This window comes from Pseudophryne corroboree, chromosome 1 (assembly GCF_028390025.1).
Source record: "Pseudophryne corroboree isolate aPseCor3 chromosome 1, aPseCor3.hap2, whole genome shotgun sequence".
Classification (NCBI taxonomy): domain Eukaryota; kingdom Metazoa; phylum Chordata; class Amphibia; order Anura; family Myobatrachidae; genus Pseudophryne; species Pseudophryne corroboree.
Genome location: NC_086444.1, coordinates 211,134,784 through 211,154,999, shown reverse-complemented (window position 1 = coordinate 211,154,999; position 20,216 = coordinate 211,134,784). Strand labels below are relative to the sequence as shown.

Genomic DNA, 20,216 nt, shown 5'->3' with positions numbered 1-20,216 from the left:
TGAGCTAGACCAGGACCAGTGATATCTGCCTGGGGCTCTCCTCCAGCTTTTTCTACTACATCTCCCTTGGGGTGTATATTCCATTACGTGGTAGTGCTGCCGATTCCTGCTGGAATCCCCTGTACTGGATCTGTGAGTACCCCCTTGCTGGGATTTGTTGTGCCTCTCTCATATTTGTCGTTTCTCCCCGACCCTGCAAAGATCTTTCTGCATGTAATAATGTTTGAATAGGGATGTGATGTGCTTTGTCCTCTCCACGCCTCCACCCGGGGTTCTCATGATTACATAGTAGCTTCTGTTTGGAACCAGCATATTACTCTGCCTCCAGGGCCTGTGACGCATTGGCCTTCCAGTTTCATTCGTCTACTCCTTCTACTGCAGCCCTCTAACAATGCCCCCTAAAAAAATTAAGGACGCACTCCCGCCCCCGGTGGCTTTCTCTAATCAAAAAGGGGCCCGTATCTCCTAGTCTCCTGCCGGGAGCTCCATCCCATCGAGCCAACCTGACCGTCCTAAGGAGAGGACTGGCCATTCCTTATCAGTCCCTGGGGTGGACTCTAATTCTACGGATCCTCTCACTGTCAAGACTCTGTGTCAAGTCCTTGAGGCTTTTAAATCTGAGCTCACTCAAGACCTCTCTCTGGCTATCCGTGAAGTTAAAGTGGAGCTAACTGCTTTAGGTGATCGCACAGACCATCTTGAACGTAAAATGGAGGAACTGGTGTCCTCTCATAATGACCTTATTTTGGCCCATGACCGACAACAAGCTGAGATGGAGACGTATAAAGACAAAATGGTGGATATAGAGGACAGGTCGCGGAGAAATAATATTAAAATCCGAGGTATCCCAGACTCTGTGGCCAATTCGGAACTTCTGGACTATGCTATGTCCCTCTTCCGCAAACTGCTACCTGGGGCGGACGACAGAGACCTTCTCATCGATCGCATTCATCGGCTTCCGAAACCACGGTCAGTTTCCGCCTCCTACACTCGGGATACCCTCCTCCGTGTTCACTTCTTCATGACCAAGGAACGGATAATGCAAGCTGCCAGATCTGCGTCTGATTCGGATATGCTTGGAGGCATACAAATATTTCCTGACTTCTCGGCACTGACCATCTCTAAACGTAGAGCTCTGGCTCCTATGACGGAGGCACTACGTTCTCATGACATTAGATACAGATGGGGCTTCCCAGTGAAATTGGTGATTTCCCATGAGAATTCCTCCTACGTAGTTGCCACTCTGGATGCTGGGGTTAAGCTGCTTAATGACTGGGATGTTTCGGTCAAAGTGCCCTCTACATGAGAAACCTCGCCTGCCACTTACCCGTGAGTGGTCTGCGACCTGACTGAGTATTCAATGTTCCAATTAATGTAGTTCCTGGTTGATCTTCATGTTTGGGGACTCCGTCCCCCTTATAATGCATACCGGATACGTGAGTTTATCTGTTATATATGTGTATGCTTTTGGTTCCTTCATTTGCTGTTTATATTACTGTGTGTACCTGCATTTTCCTCTGATTCTATCTCTTTTATCTTTCTTTTTCTTCTTACTGTACACATGAGGGTATCTCATTAGTCACTTACATTATTTGTTGATGTGCTTGTTGGTACCCTTATTGGTACTTGTAGTTTGGCCATACGTTATTGCTCCAGGTATAATGTACATGTGCTTTTTGTACCCCGGGTGGTGATACTACCGCCACCTCCCCATACTTTTTCTACTGCATACCTTTCCCCTGCAGTAGCAATGCGGTCCCAATATAATGGGCCCTTTTGGTTTTTCCAGCCTGTCCTTTCCTCTTTTTTCCCTAGTTTGTCCCCCCCCCCCCAAAAAAAAAAAAAAAAAAATTGGGATGTCAGCTGTTTTTGCTTTTTCTATATTTTAAATGGTACGAATATATTCATTGAATGTTAAAGGGTTGAACTCCCCCAATAAACGCAGGCTAGCCTTGACCACTTTTCATAAACACAGAGCTGACATAGTTGCCTTGCAGGAAACGCATTTTTTGGCAGCAGGTCCCCCGGCTCTGAGAGACCGGAGATACCCAGTTGGCTTTTTTGCAAATGGCCCCTTCAAGCGCAATGGAGTGGCTGTTCTTTTTCGGAGCTCTGTTTTGTTTGAACTGCTGTCCCAGATAGCTGACAAGAATGGACGTTTGCTCATTCTAGTTGGAAAATTGGAGGATAAGATGGTTACGATTGTATGCTCCCAATTCTAACCAAGTCCCCTTCCTTAGAAAAGTTTGCTCGACTATTGCGAGGGTTCGTCAGGATGCCCTGCTAATGTTGGGTGACTATAATTTAGTGCTTGATCCTAAATTAGATAGATCTCCTCGGTCTTCTTCCCAGATGTCTGCGGCTCCGGCTGGCCCGTCACTCGCCTTCCGCAATTTGCTGGCAGAATATGACCTGTATGACTTGTGGAGAGTGCAGAACCCAACTTCGAGAGATTATACGTATTTCTCTCCAGTGCACAATTCCTACTCTCGCATAGATCTTATTCTTTGCGATAAGTGGACTTTGCAGCACTCAGCACAGGTGGATGTTCTGCCTATTTCCTGGTCCGATCATGCTCCTCTCCTATGGTCTTGGAATATTTGCCACCAATTTACCCCCCCTCGGCCATGGCGCCTATCTGCCCACCTGCTGTCGGACCCTATATCTAAAAAAGCGATTGATGATTGCATCGCCCTCTATATGGAAACTAATTCCCCCTCAGATACTTCTGTCACGACTTTCTGGTGTGCCCTTAAGGCAGTTGTGCGAGGCACTGCGATCCAAGCCGGTGCTAGACTCAAACGACAAGCTATCCAACAACAACAAGACTTGGAATCTAAACTTAAGGAGGTTGAATATAGGAATAAGCTCCACACCTCTAGGGCCCTACGTAGGGAATTAAAGGATATCCGAGGCCAACTTCAGAAACTCCTCATGAAACGGACCCAGTTTGCTTTAAATAGGTTGAGACAGAAATTTTACCGGACTGGTAATAGACCGGGGAAAATGCTGGCTCGCAAGCTCCGTGCTCTCCAGGCTCGTAATAGGATTAGACATCTGATTTCTCCTCAGGGTGGTAAAGTGTCCAAACCATATGACATAGCGAATCAATTCGCTAGATATTATACCAAGCTGTACAACCTTTCTTCTGATCCCCTTACTTTTCAACCCACTCCTGATTCTATACAATCCTTCCTAGCCAACGTCAAACTCCCCTCCCTTTCTGCGGAACAGCTCGAGACATTAAATGCCCCATGGACCCCCTCCGAGGTAATTCAAGTAATGAAATCACTCCCGCATAATAAAGCCCCCGGTCCAGATGGCTTCATTAATGAATTTTACGTTTCTCTCTGTGATCAACTATCGCCCACCCTGACCTCCTTGTATAATTCAATCTCCTCTCTTAGTGCTTTCCCTACAGAAATGCTAGAGGCTCAAATTATCACTATACCCAAGCCAGGTAAAGACCCAGCTCATTGTCAAAATTATAGGCCCATTGCACTATTGAATGGCGATATTAAAATTTTGCCAAACTTGTTGCTTTCCGTTTAAATGTCTTTCTGCCATCTCTCATTGCCTACGACCAAGTTGGGTTTGTGCCTGGTAGACAGGCATCTGACAAGGGTTTTTGACTTGATTGATATCGTTCCCTCTAAGACTGGCCTTCTCCTGCTCTCTTTAGATGCAGAGAAGGCGTTTGATAGACTGAACTGGCAATATATGTCCTCAGTTCTAGACAAGTTTGGTTTTAGTGGCCATATTCTTTCTTCGGTTTTATCTCTATCTAGCTCCCCCTCTGCACGGGTATTTAGTAACGGTTTCCTCTCTGATACATTTCCTATTACGAATGGAACCCGACAGGGTTGCTCTCTATCACCCTTAATATTTACGTTGGGCATAGAACCCCTTGCTGAGAAGATTAGGATGTCTGGGGGCTTCCCGGGGGTGACTATTGGCACTACTACTCACAAGTTGTGCCTCTTTGCGGACGACGTCCTTCTGTTTGTCACGGACCCGCTATCCTCCCTTCCTTGTTTGCATGCTATCCTGGGACAGTATAGTGAAGCTTCCTTTTATAAAATTAATACGACAAAGACAGATGCTCTCCCCATTAATATCCCAGCTCCCATAGTGTCCACCTTTCAATCACACTATCCATATAACTGGCGTTCGGCTTCAATTCAGTATTTGGGGATCCAAATTCCACTTTCTACGGCCTCTGTTTTTGATGTTAAATTACCTCCACTCATTAATAGTTTTTTAGACCTGACTAAGTCCTGGCTATCTTATGATATTTCGTGGATTGGCCGCCCAGCAGCCTTCAAAATGACTCTCTTACCTAAACTCATGTACTTACACCGAACCATACCTTTTCTTTTCCCTAAAACGTACCTTGATAGATGTCGTGCTATAATGCTACGCTATGTCTGAAAGGCACGGCCACCCCGATTGGCTCGGTCCAAAATGATTCTCCCTCGTAGAAAGGGAGGGCTAGATATGCCCGACCTGGTCCTTTACCAGGAGGCATGTGTGCTGGCCCAGTTTAAATACTGGTTAAGTGGGGCGCCTGTAGTGGGATGGGTATCTCTTGAACGTACTGGGAGTTTGGACCTTCCCTTAGAAGACCTTTTTAAGATACACCCAAACTCTAGACCCAGCTTATTGTCCCTCCTCCCCGCCACTAGAACATCTTTACAAATCTGGGATAAATTGGTGACTCGCCTGCCTGGACATCAATTTCCATATTCTACTATCTCACTACGAGCCATAGCTAAATTAATACCTAATTTAAATCTCTCTACCTGGTTTGTTTGTGGTTTGACTGTCTTGGGGGACCTTATGGATGGTAATGTTATGCTATCGTTTTCTCAACTCCAGTCTCGATATAATCTCCCCAGTGGAGAATTATTGCATTATTTCCAAATTCACCACTGGTACAATGGTTTGCCTAGACAGGTGGCTCCCCCGAACCCGTTATCCCAGGTCGTCTTAACACGTGTATCTCTGTGTGACTCTAGAGGGGACATCTCATTTTGGTACAGGACGCTTATCAGCTTGCTTACTACTACTAAGTCTAATGCGCAGCTGAAATGGGAACAAGACTTGGATCTTCCCCTATCTGAAGCCCAATGGGAACAAATTTTTATTTCTTCTTACCGAATGTCTAAGTGCTTGAATCACACGGAGATGCATATCAAACTCCTTCATAGACTATATTTAACACCGGATAGGCTACACTCATTCTGGCAGTCTTGTTCCAAATACTGCTGGCGTAACTGTGGGGAAGTAGGCCATATTTTCCATATTTTCTGGTCCTGTCCTTCCCTTCGACATTTCTGGAGCGAGATATTTGCTTTGATTAATTCGGTCTTACACCTGTCCCTCACCCCCTCTCCGGCCATGGCCCTGCTCCACATTTTTCCTGCTGAGATACCACCTCATCAGAGATATCTGGTGGGGCATATTTGTATAGCTGCCAGGGCTGCATTGGCCCAAAGTTGGAAACAAGCTTTTCCCCCTCCTCTATCACTAGTCACCAACAAAATTCAATTCCATTTTACTATGGAAACTGAGTTCATGCCTTACTCTTCTGCGGCCTCCTCTCCAATGGTGAAATGGGGAGCATGGCATGACTACGTCACTGCTGGTGGGGGTGTTTCGCCTTCCCCCTAACTGACTCGGCTTATACTTCCGCTCTGTGCACCGGCTGTGCCTGACTAGCCCTGTGTCTATTATTGATTATCTGTTTATTGATATGTTTTCATGTTTTACCCATGTTTATCTTTATCTGTATCTTTTTCCAAGGTGACTTTGTATTTTTCCTATTGTATCTATATTGGATTGTTATATTTGACTTCTGACAATTTTGATATTTGCATGTTTACATCCCGTTCCCTTGGTTCTTTGTACCCCCCCGCCCCTTCCTTCTTTCTTTCTGTACCCCTTCCCCTTGCAAAAAGAAAACTTGTTTTCAATAAAAACTATTGATGGAAAAAAAGAGCAGACTTTAAACTACAACATATATTTTTTTCTGGATAGGCGTTTTGCCTCATAAAGGAGAAAACAGGCTTTAAATTTAGGTAGTTTTCAGCTTAAGCAGCATTTAACCCCTTCGGTGGTATGCACGCAAATTTTCCGGGTTAGCCAGCGCTGACATCACTGGCAACCCCGGAAGATTTCCGTGCATACTACCAGCTGATTCCCTGGGGACAGCGCCCGGGAATCAGCATACTCCTTTATGGAGATAAACCCGCCCCCCGGACTCTTACTGGCAGGGGGAGGGCTTAGCTGTAAAATGGATTATGCCGCTTTCTGTGCACCGCAAGTCGGCCGGGAATCAGTGCTGGGGCTGGCGATGCCCATGGGCAATCGCCAGGGAATAACTTCGCCCTGCCCCGTCACTCGCCCCCCCTGTACCCCCCCCCCCCACGCTAATTTAAAAACACACCGCCCAGGGTGTATTTTTAAATTGAAAACTCACCACTGAAGGGGTTAATATTATGGATGAGGCATGTTTAAATGGATCTCACTATATGGCAATAACAGTTTGAATCTTAATAATTAGGCACAGCCAGAGCTGGATTAAGGCTTTGGGGGGCCGGGGGCACTTAATACTGGGGGGCCCTAAAGATTAACATTTTTGGATCGGGTCTTAGGAGGTCATTTAGATCTGATCGCTGCTGTGTTTTCGCACAGCGGGTGATCAGATTTGAACTGTGCATGCGTATGTACCACAATGCGCAGTCGCGTCGGACAGCCACAACGGGCATAGGTGGTCAGCGACGGGATGGTGCGAAGGAACCATTCGCACGGGCGTTCGCAAGGTGATTGACAGGAAGAGGCAGTTTGTGGGTTACAACTGACCGTTTTCAGGGAGTGTCCGGAAAAACGCAGATGGGCGTCTGACGTCAGCTCCAGCCCCGATCAGCAGGAATCAATCGCACTGGAAGAGTAAATCCCGGGTTGCGTAGAGCATGCACACACTGCTTTTTAGCAGCTTAGCTGCACATGTGATCGCACACTTGCACAGCGAAAATACACTCCCCCTGTAGGTGGCGACTATCTGAACGCAGGACAGCAAAAAACGCTGCCCAGCGATCAGATCTGAATGACCTTCTTAGTGCGCAAGCCTTCAGTGTGCACATAAACTGGGGTGTGGCCACAAGTCACACGCCCATTTCATTTCATGCTTCCCCAGCAGCCCCAGCCTTATGCGCACAGTAGTTGGGAGCATTATGTCCCTCCCTCTGCTCCTGCCCACTGATGGGACAGAACCCAAAAAACAGTACTGTCCCATCAGATCGGGATTGTTGGGGAGATATTCATATGCACATATACAGTACACATACATATATACCGTCAGACACATAAATACAGTCACATGCAGTACTTATACACATACATACTGTCAAACACATAAATATACATATGTACAGTCGCACACAGTCACATGCATACTGTCACATAAGTAGTCACACACATACATATGTACAGTCAGACACACATGCACACAATCACACATATATACATACTGTCACACACAGTCATAAACATACAGTCACACACATAAACATATCCCTCTTACACATATACATAGTGTCCCCCTGCCCCCTCTCACATATTTATATACACTGTCCCCCTCCCCCATCTCACACATATTTATATACAGTGTCCCCCTCCTCCCTCTCACATATTTATATACAGTGTCCCCCTCCTCCCTCTCACACATATTCCTATAGTGTCCCCCTCCCCCTCTCACACATATTCCTATACAGTGTCCCCCTCCTCCCTCTCACACATATTCCTATACAGTGTCCCCCTCTCACACATATTCATATACAGTGTCCTCCTCCCCCCTCTCACACATATTCATATACAGTGTCCCCCTCATACATATTCATATACATAGTGTCTCCCTCCCCCTGTCACACATTCATATACAGTGTCCTCCACCCCCCTCTCACACATATTCCTATACAGTGTCCCCCTCCCCCCTCTCACACATTCCTATACAGTGTCCCCCTCCCCCCTCTCACACATATTCATATACAGTGTCCCCCTCCCCCTCTTACACATATTCCTATACAGTGTCCCCCCCTCCTCCCTCTCACACATATTCCTATACAGTGTCCCCCTCCCCCCTCTCACACATTCCTATACAGTGTCCCCCTCCCCCCTCTCACACATATTCATATACATAGTGTCCCCCTCCTCCCTCTTACTTCCCTCTAAAATTACTGGGTGGGCACTGCAGGCACACTGTGTGTGTGCATCTGATCCCGTCCTGCCTCCAAGCTCTCCTCCTCTCCCATGCTGAAGCACTGACTGAATGCACTGTGCCGTGAAGCCCCGCCCCCATGCACGAACTCCGCCCCTCTTCTTCCTCAGTCTCCTGTTTACTTTCATTTTCTACAGCTCGTGGTGCACTTTTGCACTGCAGCTGTAACCAAAGCGGGGGGGCCCCATTCAAAGAGGGGGCCCAGGGTAACGTGCCCCTCGAGCCCCCCCCCCCCCCCCCCCCCTTAATCCGGCTCTGGGCACAGCTATACAACTTTCAGTGCTGATTTTAACAAAAATTTTTGGACTAATCAAGATTAAGATTTTTTATTTATATTAAGATCAAAGTTATCAAAAAATTGGTTGCGACTACAGTACAGTACAAGATTTAGTATAAATTGTTAATTTGCAATAAAACTTGAATGCAACAATAAGTTAGTGAAACTCATGAAGCTTGTTTTGTATACAGTTGTGCTCATAAGTTTACATACCCTAGCAGAATTTGTGATTTTCTGGCCATTTGTCAGAGAATATGAATGATAACTCACAAACTTTTCTTTCACTCATGGTTAGTGGTTGGGTGAAGCCATTTATTGTCAAACAACTGTGTTTACTCTTTTTAAATCATAATGACAACAGAAACTACCCAAATGACCCTGATCTAAAGTTTACATACCCTGGAGATTTTGGCCTGATAACATGCACACAAGTTGACACAAACAGGTTTGAATGGCTAGTAAAGGTAACCATCCTCGACCTGTGATCTGTTTCTTTGTAATCAGTGTGTGTGTATAAAAGGTCAGTGAGTTTCTGGACTCCTGCAAGACCGTTGCATCTTTCATCCAGTGCTGCACTGACATGTCTGGATTCTGAGTCATGGGGAAAGCAAAAGAATTGTCAAAGGCTCTGCGGGAAAAGGTAATTGAACTTTATAAAACAGGAAAGGGATATGAAAAGATATCCAAGCAATTGAGAATGCCAATCAGCAGTGTTCAAACTCTAATTAAGAAGTGGAAAATGAGGATTCTGTGGAAACCAAATCACGGTCAGGTAGACCAACAAAAATTTCAGCCACAACTGCCAGGAAAATTGTTCGAGATGCAAAGAAAAATCCACAAGTAACTTCAGCTGAAATACAGGACTCTCTGAAAAAAAGTGGTGTGGTTGTTTCAAGATGCACAATAAGGAGGCATTTGAAGAAAAATGGGCTGCATGGTCGAGTCGCCAGAAGAAAGACATTACTACGCAAATGCCACAAATCATCCCGCTTACAATACTCCAAACAGCACAGAGACAAGCCTCAAAATTTCTGGAACAAAGTCATTTGGAGTGATGAGACCAAAATTGAACTTTTTGGTCACAACCATAAACTTTACATTTGGAGAGGAGTCAACAAGGCCTATGATGAAAGGTATACCATTCCTACTGTGAAACACGGAGGTGGATCGCTGATGTTTTGGGGTTGTGTGAGCTACAAAGGCACTGGAAATTTGGCCAAAATTGATGGCAAGATGAATGCAGCATGTTATCAGAAAATACTGGAGGAAAATTTGCACTCATCAGCCTGGAAGCTGAGCATGGGACGTACTTGGACGTTCCAACATGACAATGATCCAAAACACAAGGCCAAGTCGACCTGTCATTGGCTACAGCAGAATAAAGTGAAGGTTCTGGAGTGGCCATCTCAGTCTCCTGACCTCAATATCATTGAGCCACTCTGGGGAGATCTCAAACGTGCAGTTCATGCAAGACAGACCAAGAATTTACAGGAACTGGAGGATTTTTGCCAAGAAGAATGGTCAGCTTTACCATCTGAGAAAATAAAGAGCCTCATCCACAACTACCACAAAAGACTTCAAGCTGTCATTGATGTTTTCAGGGGGCAATACACGGTATTAAGAACTGGGGTATGTAAATGTTTGATCAGGGTCATTTGGGTAGTTTCTGTTGTCATTATAATTTAAAAAGAGTAAACACAGTTGTTTGAAAATAAATGGCTTCACCCAACCACTAACCATGAGTGAAAGAAGAGTTTGTGAGTTATCATTCATATTCTCTGACAAATGGCCAGAAAATCACAAATTCTGCTAGGGTATGTAAACTTATGAGCACGACTGTATGTTCGTATATTGTTACATATATTGTGTGTATTGTTACATATTGTGTTACATATATGGTTAAAGTAAATATTAATAGAATGTGTTATTTTTTAATATTGTTATGTATTAAAAACTGTATTTTAAATATTTAAAGTAAATAAACTTTTCAGATTAGAATGTAAAAGGTCCATACACACGAAGCGATATAGCTGAGCGATTTTGACTATATAGTCAAAATCGCTCAGAAAGTTAGTGCATATCGCTGTGTGTGTACACAGCCAGCGATAGCGATGCGCGTCCCCGCCAGGTCGCTATCGCTGCTAAAAATAGACTGTGCAGGCAAGTCAATTTTGGCTAGGTCGCTGGAAAAGAAAAAGTATCCCCTTGCTTAAAAGAGTTAGCCAAAATCGCTCGTAGCCAAAATCGCTCGTAGCCAAAATCGCTAGTAAAGTTAGTCAAAATTTCCTACTGTCAGTACAAGGCAAAACATTCAGCCAAAATCTCTCATAGACAAAATCTCTTTTTGTGTATGCACCTTAAGAAAAAAATGGAACCTGCTGAAAGTAAGACAGTGAATCAAAGCCGTGCCCAATGGATCTGTGCACTATTGGCGTGGCAGACAATTCCACATGTCAATATTCTACGTCAAAAAGTAGGCTTTACATTTTTTAAGGATTTTGAAATCAAAAATTTGAAAGCGCGATTTGTAAAAAAGCAATTTTAGATAACATCACAGGAACTAAGTAACTTTAAAGTCTGTTATTTTATGACTGCGATGGTGTCCACTTGGATAGTTAGCTATACTAATGTCATACTAAAATAATGTTTTCCTATAGAGATATGGGCAACTAAATTCCAGAAACATTTTACACGACTGACTTTTTGGCCTACTTTGGCCTCATTCTGTAAGCCTTGAGGCAGCGATTTTCTGAATCAGCATCAAAAGTTGTAGAAGCATGTGCAGGTTCACAACTTCTGCTCTCATACTGTAGATCTGCCACAGCAATTACTTGAACATTACTGATTGTGCTCCGCGGATTAGGTGGCAGTTTCACCTACCTCCACTACCGGGGCCACAACTCCACTACTATTGGGGTCTGGGACTCCAGGTCGACAACAAAAAGGTCGACACACCTTAGGTCGACACACCTTAGGTCGACATGGACAAAAGGTCGACAGGAACAAGGTCGACATGGACAAAATGTCGACATGAGTTTTTTATGTTTTTTTGGTGTTGTTTTCTTCGTAGTATGACCGGGAACCCCAATTAGTGCACCGCTTCCCCTCGCATGGCGAGCGAACTTCGGGCATGGTGCCTTCGCTCCGCTCCGCACAGATTACCGTTCCAATTGTAGTCCACGTGGATCGTTAAGTATGAAAAAGTTCCAAAAAAGAAAAAAATTGTGAAAAACTCATGGCGACCTTTTTCCATGTCGACCTTGTTCCTGTCGACCTTTTGTCCATGTCGACCTGAGGTGTGTCGACCTGAGGTGTGTCGACCATTTGGCGTCGACCTAATGTGTGTCGACATTTTTGTTGTCGACCTGGAGTCCGGATACCCTACTATTGCATACTATGAACTGAAACTTTACCAAAGCTAATTATACATATAAACCAACCTTCATGTAAAATATCATCAAGATGGTCAAGTGGGAAAGTTTTTTAAAATTGGTCCACGTGACACGGAATGACCCTAATGTCAAATATACACACACTATGTACAAATAATGATATATAGGTACTGCCTAAATAAGCAGTTATACGGAACAAAGTACATCATGATCCATCCCTAGACCTAGTAATTATATAGTGGCTATAAACAGTATTCACCAACCTTGGCATTTTCTGCATTTTATTTTATTACATTAAAATACATTTATTCAGAAATTCTTCTAACTGACCAACTTAATACGTCAAATATTCTGGGGCAGATGTTCTATAGCAGCACTGATCATGCCACTGTAGCTGTTCCTGCTTCACCTCTTATCGAGGCGAAGTAGGAAGATGTATTAATATCTCAGCTGCCAGAGTGGGAGAGAGCAACACCCCCTCTTACACCACCTTTGGCGACCCCTGCCACAGCGCATCAGCCTAGTGCATAAGCGAGATCTCGCAACCATCGCAAGATCTCCCATATGCAGCTGGCCAGCAAAGGAACACCTCTAACAAAGATGTATATATGTTTAAATCAACTGAAACACTTTACCAGTACACAACTGGACACCACTAAAATACATATGGGACCACTGAAGACAGCTGACTGCACAAGGATTTATTTAGCCACACTGTCGCAAAAGGGGTAAATTAATCAATTGCTGTCTGTTTTTCATTTGTAATTAAGGAAAAGCTTTAGGGTACTACAGTTGATATGATAATGCAGAGTATATATAGTATATGACAATTAGCCACAATACTGCCAGGGCTGCGAAAAATGGGGGGGCTTTCGCAATTTTCTATTTTATCACCGGTATCCAATTACAGTGCATCGTTTTTCTTGCAAAAATACATAGGGTCCACGAAAAAGCCACAGACCTATGTATTTATCGCAGCAAAAAAAGTCACTTATTGGGCCTCAGACAGGCGAAACCAAACCCAGATAAGTGCCAGCTATCAAAGCTAATAGGAATGAACCCAGCGAACCAATTGGCCACTTGGATACCTCCCTTTGCATTAATCTGTGGTCCCAATTTAAGAATAAATCATTTTTTAGCTAATGATACAATAAAATAAAATGTAAAATTTGCCCATTGCAGTGAATACTTTTTGGTACCACTTTATTTGATATTCAAATACTGTATACAGTAAGTCATACCTGGTATGTAGTTCATCTCCGAAATAAAGTATCTAAGCTGCATAGAACATAGTGGTTGAGGTCACTTATGGTAAGAGGACAACAATTCTATACAATTTTTTAAAAGACTAAGTAAAAATAAAAGGTAAGATGTTGTCACAATAGGTAACAAAGAAAAGTCAGAAATCATCTACCAAAAGCCATAAATGGATGTAACAAAGGTGATAAAAAACAAGCAAAACACACTAGAAAAATGCTTCATCTATGGGAAAAAGGAAAAGAAGACCTAACAAAAGGTTTAATATGAGCTATGCTATTGGTTGTTCAGAAACAAACAAAACAAAAAAACACAAACGGTTACCTTCATTTTGCTGTGTATTTGATGGAGTCAACGTGTCAACTGCATCCTGGATCTGTTCCACATTGTTCTTAAAAATTGTTAAGAAGTTTCTCAGAGCTGTTTCCGAAGCTTCTGTTTTGAGGTCAGCATAGGAGGAAAGGACATCTGCAAAAAAACAAGACAGAACAGGTACTTAACAGACATTACAGTGAAAAGGTATTTTCTGTTCACCTGACACTATTATAGAATTATTTTGCAAAGACAGAGGCGCTCTTGTCGGATTAGTAGTACCAATAAATGAAACAAAATGTTTATTAACTTTAATTAATACAGATTGCACCTCTAAATCAATAATACTTCAAAATATAATGGTTAGTAGTGAAATATTAGACAAACACTTTACAGTGGGGCAAAAAAGTATTTGGACAGCCACCGATTGTGCAAGTTGACCCACTTAAAAAGATGAGAGATGTCTGTAATTTCCATCATAGGTACACTTCAACTGTGAGAGACAGAATCTGAAAAAAAAACCCAGGAAATCACATTGTATGATTTTTAAACAATTTACTTGTATATTCTTGTGGAAAATAAATAATTGGACACCTACCAAGCAGCAAGATTTCTGGCTCTCACAGACCTGTTACTTTTTCTTTAAGAAGCTCTTCTATCCTCCACTCGTTACTTGTATTAATGGCACATGTTTGAACTGGTTATCTGTATAAAAGACACCTGGCCACACCCTCAAACAGTCAGACTGCTACCTCTCCACCATGGCCAAGACCAGAGACCTGTCTAAGGACACCAGGGACAGAATTGTAGAGTTGCACAAGGCTGGGATGAGCTACTCGACAATAGGTAAGCAGTTGGTGAGAAGAGATCAACTGTTGGCGCAATTATTAAAAAATGGAAGAAATACAAGATCACTGACAATCTCCCTCGACCTGGGGCTCCATGCAAGATCTCACCTCGTGGGGTATCAATGATCTTGAGAACGGTGAGGAATCAGCCCAGAACTACACGGGGGGACCTGGTCAATGACCTCAAGAGAGCTGGGACCACAGTCACAAAGGTTACCATTAGTAACACACTACGTCGTCATGGATTGAAATCCTGCAGCGCCCGAAAGGTCCCCTGGCTTAAGCCAGCATATGTCCAGGCTCGTCTAAAGTTTGCCAGTGACCATCTGGATGATCCAGAGGAGGATTGGGAGAATGTAATGTGGTCAGATGAGAGCAAAATCAAACTTTTTGGTGTAAACTCCACTCGCCATGTTTGGAGGGAGAAGAATGATGAATGGCATCCCAAGAACACCATACCCACTGTGAAGCATGGGGGTGGAAACATCATGCTTTGGGGCTGCTTTTCGACAAAGGGGACAGGAAGACTGATCCGTATTAAGGAGAGGATGAATGGCTCCATGTATCGTGAGATTTTGGGCAAAAACCTCCTTCCCTCAGTAAGAGCACTGAAGATGGAACATGGCTGGGTCTTCCAGCATGACAATGACCCCAAACGCACCGCCCGGGCAACAAAGGAGTGGCTCCGTAAGAAGCATTTCAAGGTCCTGGAGTGGCCTAGCTAGTCTCCAGACCTCAACCCAATAGAAAATCTGTGGAGGGAGTTTAAAGTCCGTGTTGCCCGGCGACAGCCCCAAAACATGACAGATGTAGAGAAGATCTGCATGGAAGAGTGGGCTTTTTGATTGTCCAAATATTTTTTTTCCGCAAGAATATACAAATAAATTGTTTAAAAATCATACAATGTGATTTCCTAGTTTTTTTTTCCAGATTCTCTCTCTCACAGTTGAAGTGTACCTATGATGGAAATTACAGACCTCTCTCATCATTTTAAGTGGGTCAACATGCACAATTGGTGGCTGTCCAAATACTTTTTTGCCCCACTGTATATCCAAGAAACGTGAAAATTTTTTGTAAAAACAAAAGAAGGTGGTTTAAAAGATGTATGCATTGTCCTTTAATAATATTTGTGTTAAATAAGAGCCATAGGGGTATATGCAATTAGCGTTGAATCGCGGCAATTTTTCGCCCGTTTTTTAATTCGACACAATTCAACCGTCTAATTTCGGCAAGTGGGTGCCGAAATTGACCATATTCAATAAAAAACGGATTCGACAGTCCCGCTGACGAAAAACGGCCGATTTGACGGATTTTGATCCGATTTTTTAAAAACGGGAAAAAACTGTAAAAAACCCGAAAAAAATGGCATGGGGTCCCCCCTCCAAAGCATAACCAGCCTCGGGCTCTTCGAGTCGGTCCTGGTTCTAAATATCCGGGGGGAAAAATGTCATGGGATCCCCCGTATTTTTAAAACCAGCACCGGGCTCTGCGCCTGGTGCTGGTGCAAAAAATACGGGGGGAAAAAAGAGTAGGGGTCCCCCGTATTTTTTACACCAGCATCGGGCTCCACTAGCTGGACAGATAATTCCACAGCCGGGGGTCACTTTTATACAGCGCCCTGCGGCCGTGGCATTAAATATCCAACTAGTCACCCCTGGCCGGGGTACCCTGGGGGAGTGGGGACCCCTTCAATCAAGGGGTCCCCCCCCAGCCACCCAAGGGCCAGGGGTGAAGCCCGAGGCTGTCCCCCCCCATCCAAGGGCTGCGGATGGGGGGCTGATAGCCTTTGGAAAAATGAAAGAATATTGTTTTTTCCAGTAGTACTACAAGTCCCAGCAAGCCTCCCCCGCAAGCTGGTACTTGGAGAACCACAAGTACCAGCATGCGGGAGAAAAACGGGCCCGCTGGTACCTGTAGTTCTACTGGGAAAAAAATACCCAAATAAAAACAGGACACGCACACCTTGAAAGTACAACTTTATTTCACACCTGCTGACACACACATACTTACCTATGTTGACACGACGTTCGGTCCACTTGTCCAAGTAGAATCCGGGGTACCTGTGAATAAAATTATACTCACCTCAATCCAGTGTCCATGTTATAATCCACGTACTTGGCAAAACAACAAAACGGCAACCCGGACCAAACGGACTGAAAGGGGTCCCATGTTTACACATGGGACCCCTTCCCACGAATGCCGGGACTCCACGTGACTGCTGTCACAGAAGGTCCCTTCAGCCAATCAGGAAGCGCTACTTCGTGGCACTCACCTGATTGGCTGTATGCGCGTCTGCTGTCAGACAGCGCATCGCAAAGCCTCTCTATTATATTCAATGGTGGGAACTTTGCGTCAGCGGTGAGGTCACCCGCGGTCAGCGGCTGACCGCGGGTAACCCCACCGCTACCCGCAAAGTTCCCACCATTGAAACTAATGGAGGGAGCTGTGCGATGCGCTGTCTGACAGCAGACGCGCATACAGCCAATCAGGTGAGTGCCACGAAGTAGCGCTTCCTGATTGGCTGAAGGGACCTTCTGTGACAGACGTCACGTGGGGTCCCGGCATTCGTGGAAAGGGGTCCCATGTGTAAACATGGGACCCCTTTCAGTCCGTTTGGTCCGGGTTGCCGTTTTGCCAAGTACGTGGATTATAACCTGGACACTGGATTGAGGTGAGTATAATTTTATTCACAGGTACCCCGAATTGCTGCATTTGTACCATTGCAGAAATGTCGAATTTGACAAATGTCACCTCATGACTGAGACAGAGATCCGCCATTCCTCCACAGCGACAGAGAGACCGTGCTACAGGCCGAGAAACGCGTTAAGGCACCTCAGTGAAGGATCCAGTCTGACTGCGATATTTCCCTGATACCTTTGAGTTGTGTGGACCGATTAGAGCCTAGTCGCAATATACGGACATTCTACCAGCAGCGTGACACTCTGTACTTTGAATGCATCGAGCCGCTGTACATCCGGCTCAGTACAGCGCTCAGAACGAAGAAGCTTTCTTCCATCGGATGACACACCTTAGGAGCAATTGAGTTTTCCACAGTATTTCCATCTAAAACAAAGGTATTAGCACACTGCCGGTGTCCGCACTTCCAACATTGGGACACTGCTTGTCCGGCCCAACTGAGCCGTCTCTAACACTCGAATGCGGCTTGCATGTGCATAAGGAGAGGTGAGACTTAAATTTGCAACAGTGATTCATAATAGAGGTACCTCTTATAAGTCTCCTACTTACAATATATTTTTATCCGTGGACGCACGGCTGAAAAATCACCAAGCATCATTGCACCTCTTCATTAAGGTTTTCAAAGACTTTTTCCATCTATGTTTTTTCAGGTGATATATTGCAGTCTTATTCATTTTCATACATTCATGTGATTTTTATTAATTTTTTATTAATTAATTAATGGGTCAATTTATGTATGTACATTTTCATTTTTATTTATATCAATGTGTTTAATGAAACACTGTTTTATTCATCTTAATAATAAATTTACTCTTTAGACTCATTCAGCGCTCCCATTTCTTTCCACTAAAAATAAAGCAGACAGTATCTACTCTGCACAGAAACAAAATAACCCACCCAAATCTACTGTAACTCTCTCTCCACATGTTAAATCTAACCCCCCCCCCCCCCCGTTATATCTAACGGTTTTGTAATAGAAAGCGTTAACAATTAAATGACCACACAGATGTAATTTCTCTAGCAGCAAGTGGTAAAAACAGTCACTATGATTCTGTGTCAAAGAAATGTACGTTACAAATGTCAAAAGACTACTTTCAGGCGGGGGCGTGGCCTGGGAGGCAAGCTGGATAGACGTGCCTGAGTGCAGCTCCAGGTCCCAACGTGATAAGACCTTTCTCTAGCCCTCTTATTAGCTCTTATTAACCCCCTATTTCCCTCTGGGCACTGCCCCTATCCGCCCTGCACTCGGTGTGTCGGGTCCCGGAGCCGGTGGGGGCCTCCTGCCTCATTGCGGGTTGGGGCCTGTGCGCCTTGCAGAAGCCGGGGGCTGGATTTATACTGGAACCCGGACGTGGTGGTCCCCGCTGCGGGCGCAGTGTGGCGAATTGATCTGCCTGGCCCGGATGATTGACCCTTCCCATACCTGGCTCCGCTCTCCCTATCACCGCCCCGCTTGCGGCCTCCGAGTGCGCCGGGAAGAGACTGTCCGGCGGGCCTTGTGACCTGGTGCGCCCGGCGGCTTGGTTCCGCCTGATGAGACAGGACCTGTGGTTGCTGCGCCGGCCGCCGCGGGTCTCCGGAAGCCTGCGACTGAACCTTCCGCCGCGACGGCTGCCCTGGAAACGGCTCTTCTCTGCCCTGCTGGCCGGACGCCGTCTGCCTCCTGGCCTCAGATGCCTGGGGAGAGCTGCACTCAGAGCCTGTAGCTATAGGCTCGGATCACCTCGGCTTCTTTGGGCGCCGGTGGCCATCTTGGATCCAGAGCTCCTGCTTCCCTCAGCAGTTGGAGGTGGGGTGGGGTGCCCTGGCTACTGGCTGGTCCGTGGCTGGGACCCACCACCTGCTGGGCCCTCTCTATTGCCCTCCAGTAGATTTTAAAGTGGATATGTGGAGGGGGAGTTTGTGTATGTGCCTGCATTAGCTCTACACTCTATTCTGCAAATGCCTCTATGTACCTCATCATAGTGGGGGACCAGATCACACTAGGCTGCAGTAATAGAGTTCAAGGGGGACCCCCTGGGATCGTACCCTTAATACAGGGAGTGCCCTTGCTGTATCTGTACCTCGAATCGGCTGTCTTGCTTCACCTATGATAATTGACGCTGGAGCTCCATCTACTGGTGGCTTTATTGTTTGATTCCAGTTGCTTGAGTGAACCAACTTTCCTTATAATGTGATCCACAGAATTCTGCCCTGAGTCTTGGGACCTTCTATGTCATAATATTCACAGTATACTATCACTGCTACCGGGACTTTTCTAATTCTGTAATGCAGTGATCTTCTCAAGCTGTTCTACACGTACGTTCCATCATGCCCAGAAGTAATAAAAAGCAACACGGAGCGGACTTGAGCCAGAGCCTGAAAAAATTTGTCTACTTAAATAATAAATCTCCGGGACAGGGGGCTCCCTCGCTACCTGATATATCGGATTCGGAGGACTCAGATCATTCCCCGTTGACCCGGAAAGATCTGCAAATGCTTTTCCGTGAAATTCAGGAGACGAGGAAATCTGTGCAGGCGGAGGTACATACGGCCATTACCTCTCTTAAGGCTGACGTTACCGACCTTAGGGACAGAACAGAGAACTTAGAGTCTAAAATGGATGAAGTGGTCGCTTACCAACAGGGAATAGGTGACGAAATTCACGGCCTAAAGCAGGAAATGCAGTTACTCCTGGAACGCCAAGAAGATCAAGACAATAGGGTGCGACGGAATAATCTCCGCATCCGAGGTATCCCTGAAGACGTTGATATGACATCCCTACATGATTACCTTAAGAAACTGTTTGTGCACCTCTCGCCATCAACACCGGAAGACCAACTCTTGTTGTATAGGGCTCATAGGGCTCTCCGCCTCCGTTCTCAAGATTCAGCTCAGCCCAGTGATGTTATCCTGCGATGCCATTACTATACGGCTAAAGAGGACATGCTTAGAGAAGCTAGGAAGCTCTCCAAGCTAGAATTCCTGGGACATTCTCTCCAAATATTTCAAGATATTGCACCTAGCACCCTACTTAAAAGGAAGGAATTCCGAACCCATTATATCGGCTCTTCGGGACAATGGCATTCGCTACAGATGGGGTTTCCCCTTTCGCATTCTGGTATGGCATCATAACCGACTCCACTCGGCTAGGGACCTGGCTGAAGCTAAAGGAC

At 45.1% G+C, this 20,216-nt stretch overlaps 1 protein-coding gene across 3 annotated transcripts in view; it reads right to left on the bottom strand.

The window, feature by feature from the left end:
- The window catches only part of LOC135061454 (uncharacterized), a 556,703-nt gene that overhangs the window by 282,908 nt on the left and 253,579 nt on the right, over positions 1–20,216 (bottom strand). For all 3 annotated transcript variants that reach the window (XM_063964060.1, XM_063964058.1, XM_063964059.1), the window contains exon 12: positions 13,529–13,672. In XM_063964060.1, the coding sequence (XP_063820130.1) occupies positions 13,529–13,672 (144 nt within the window). The remainder of the gene's footprint in view (positions 1–13,528; positions 13,673–20,216) is intronic.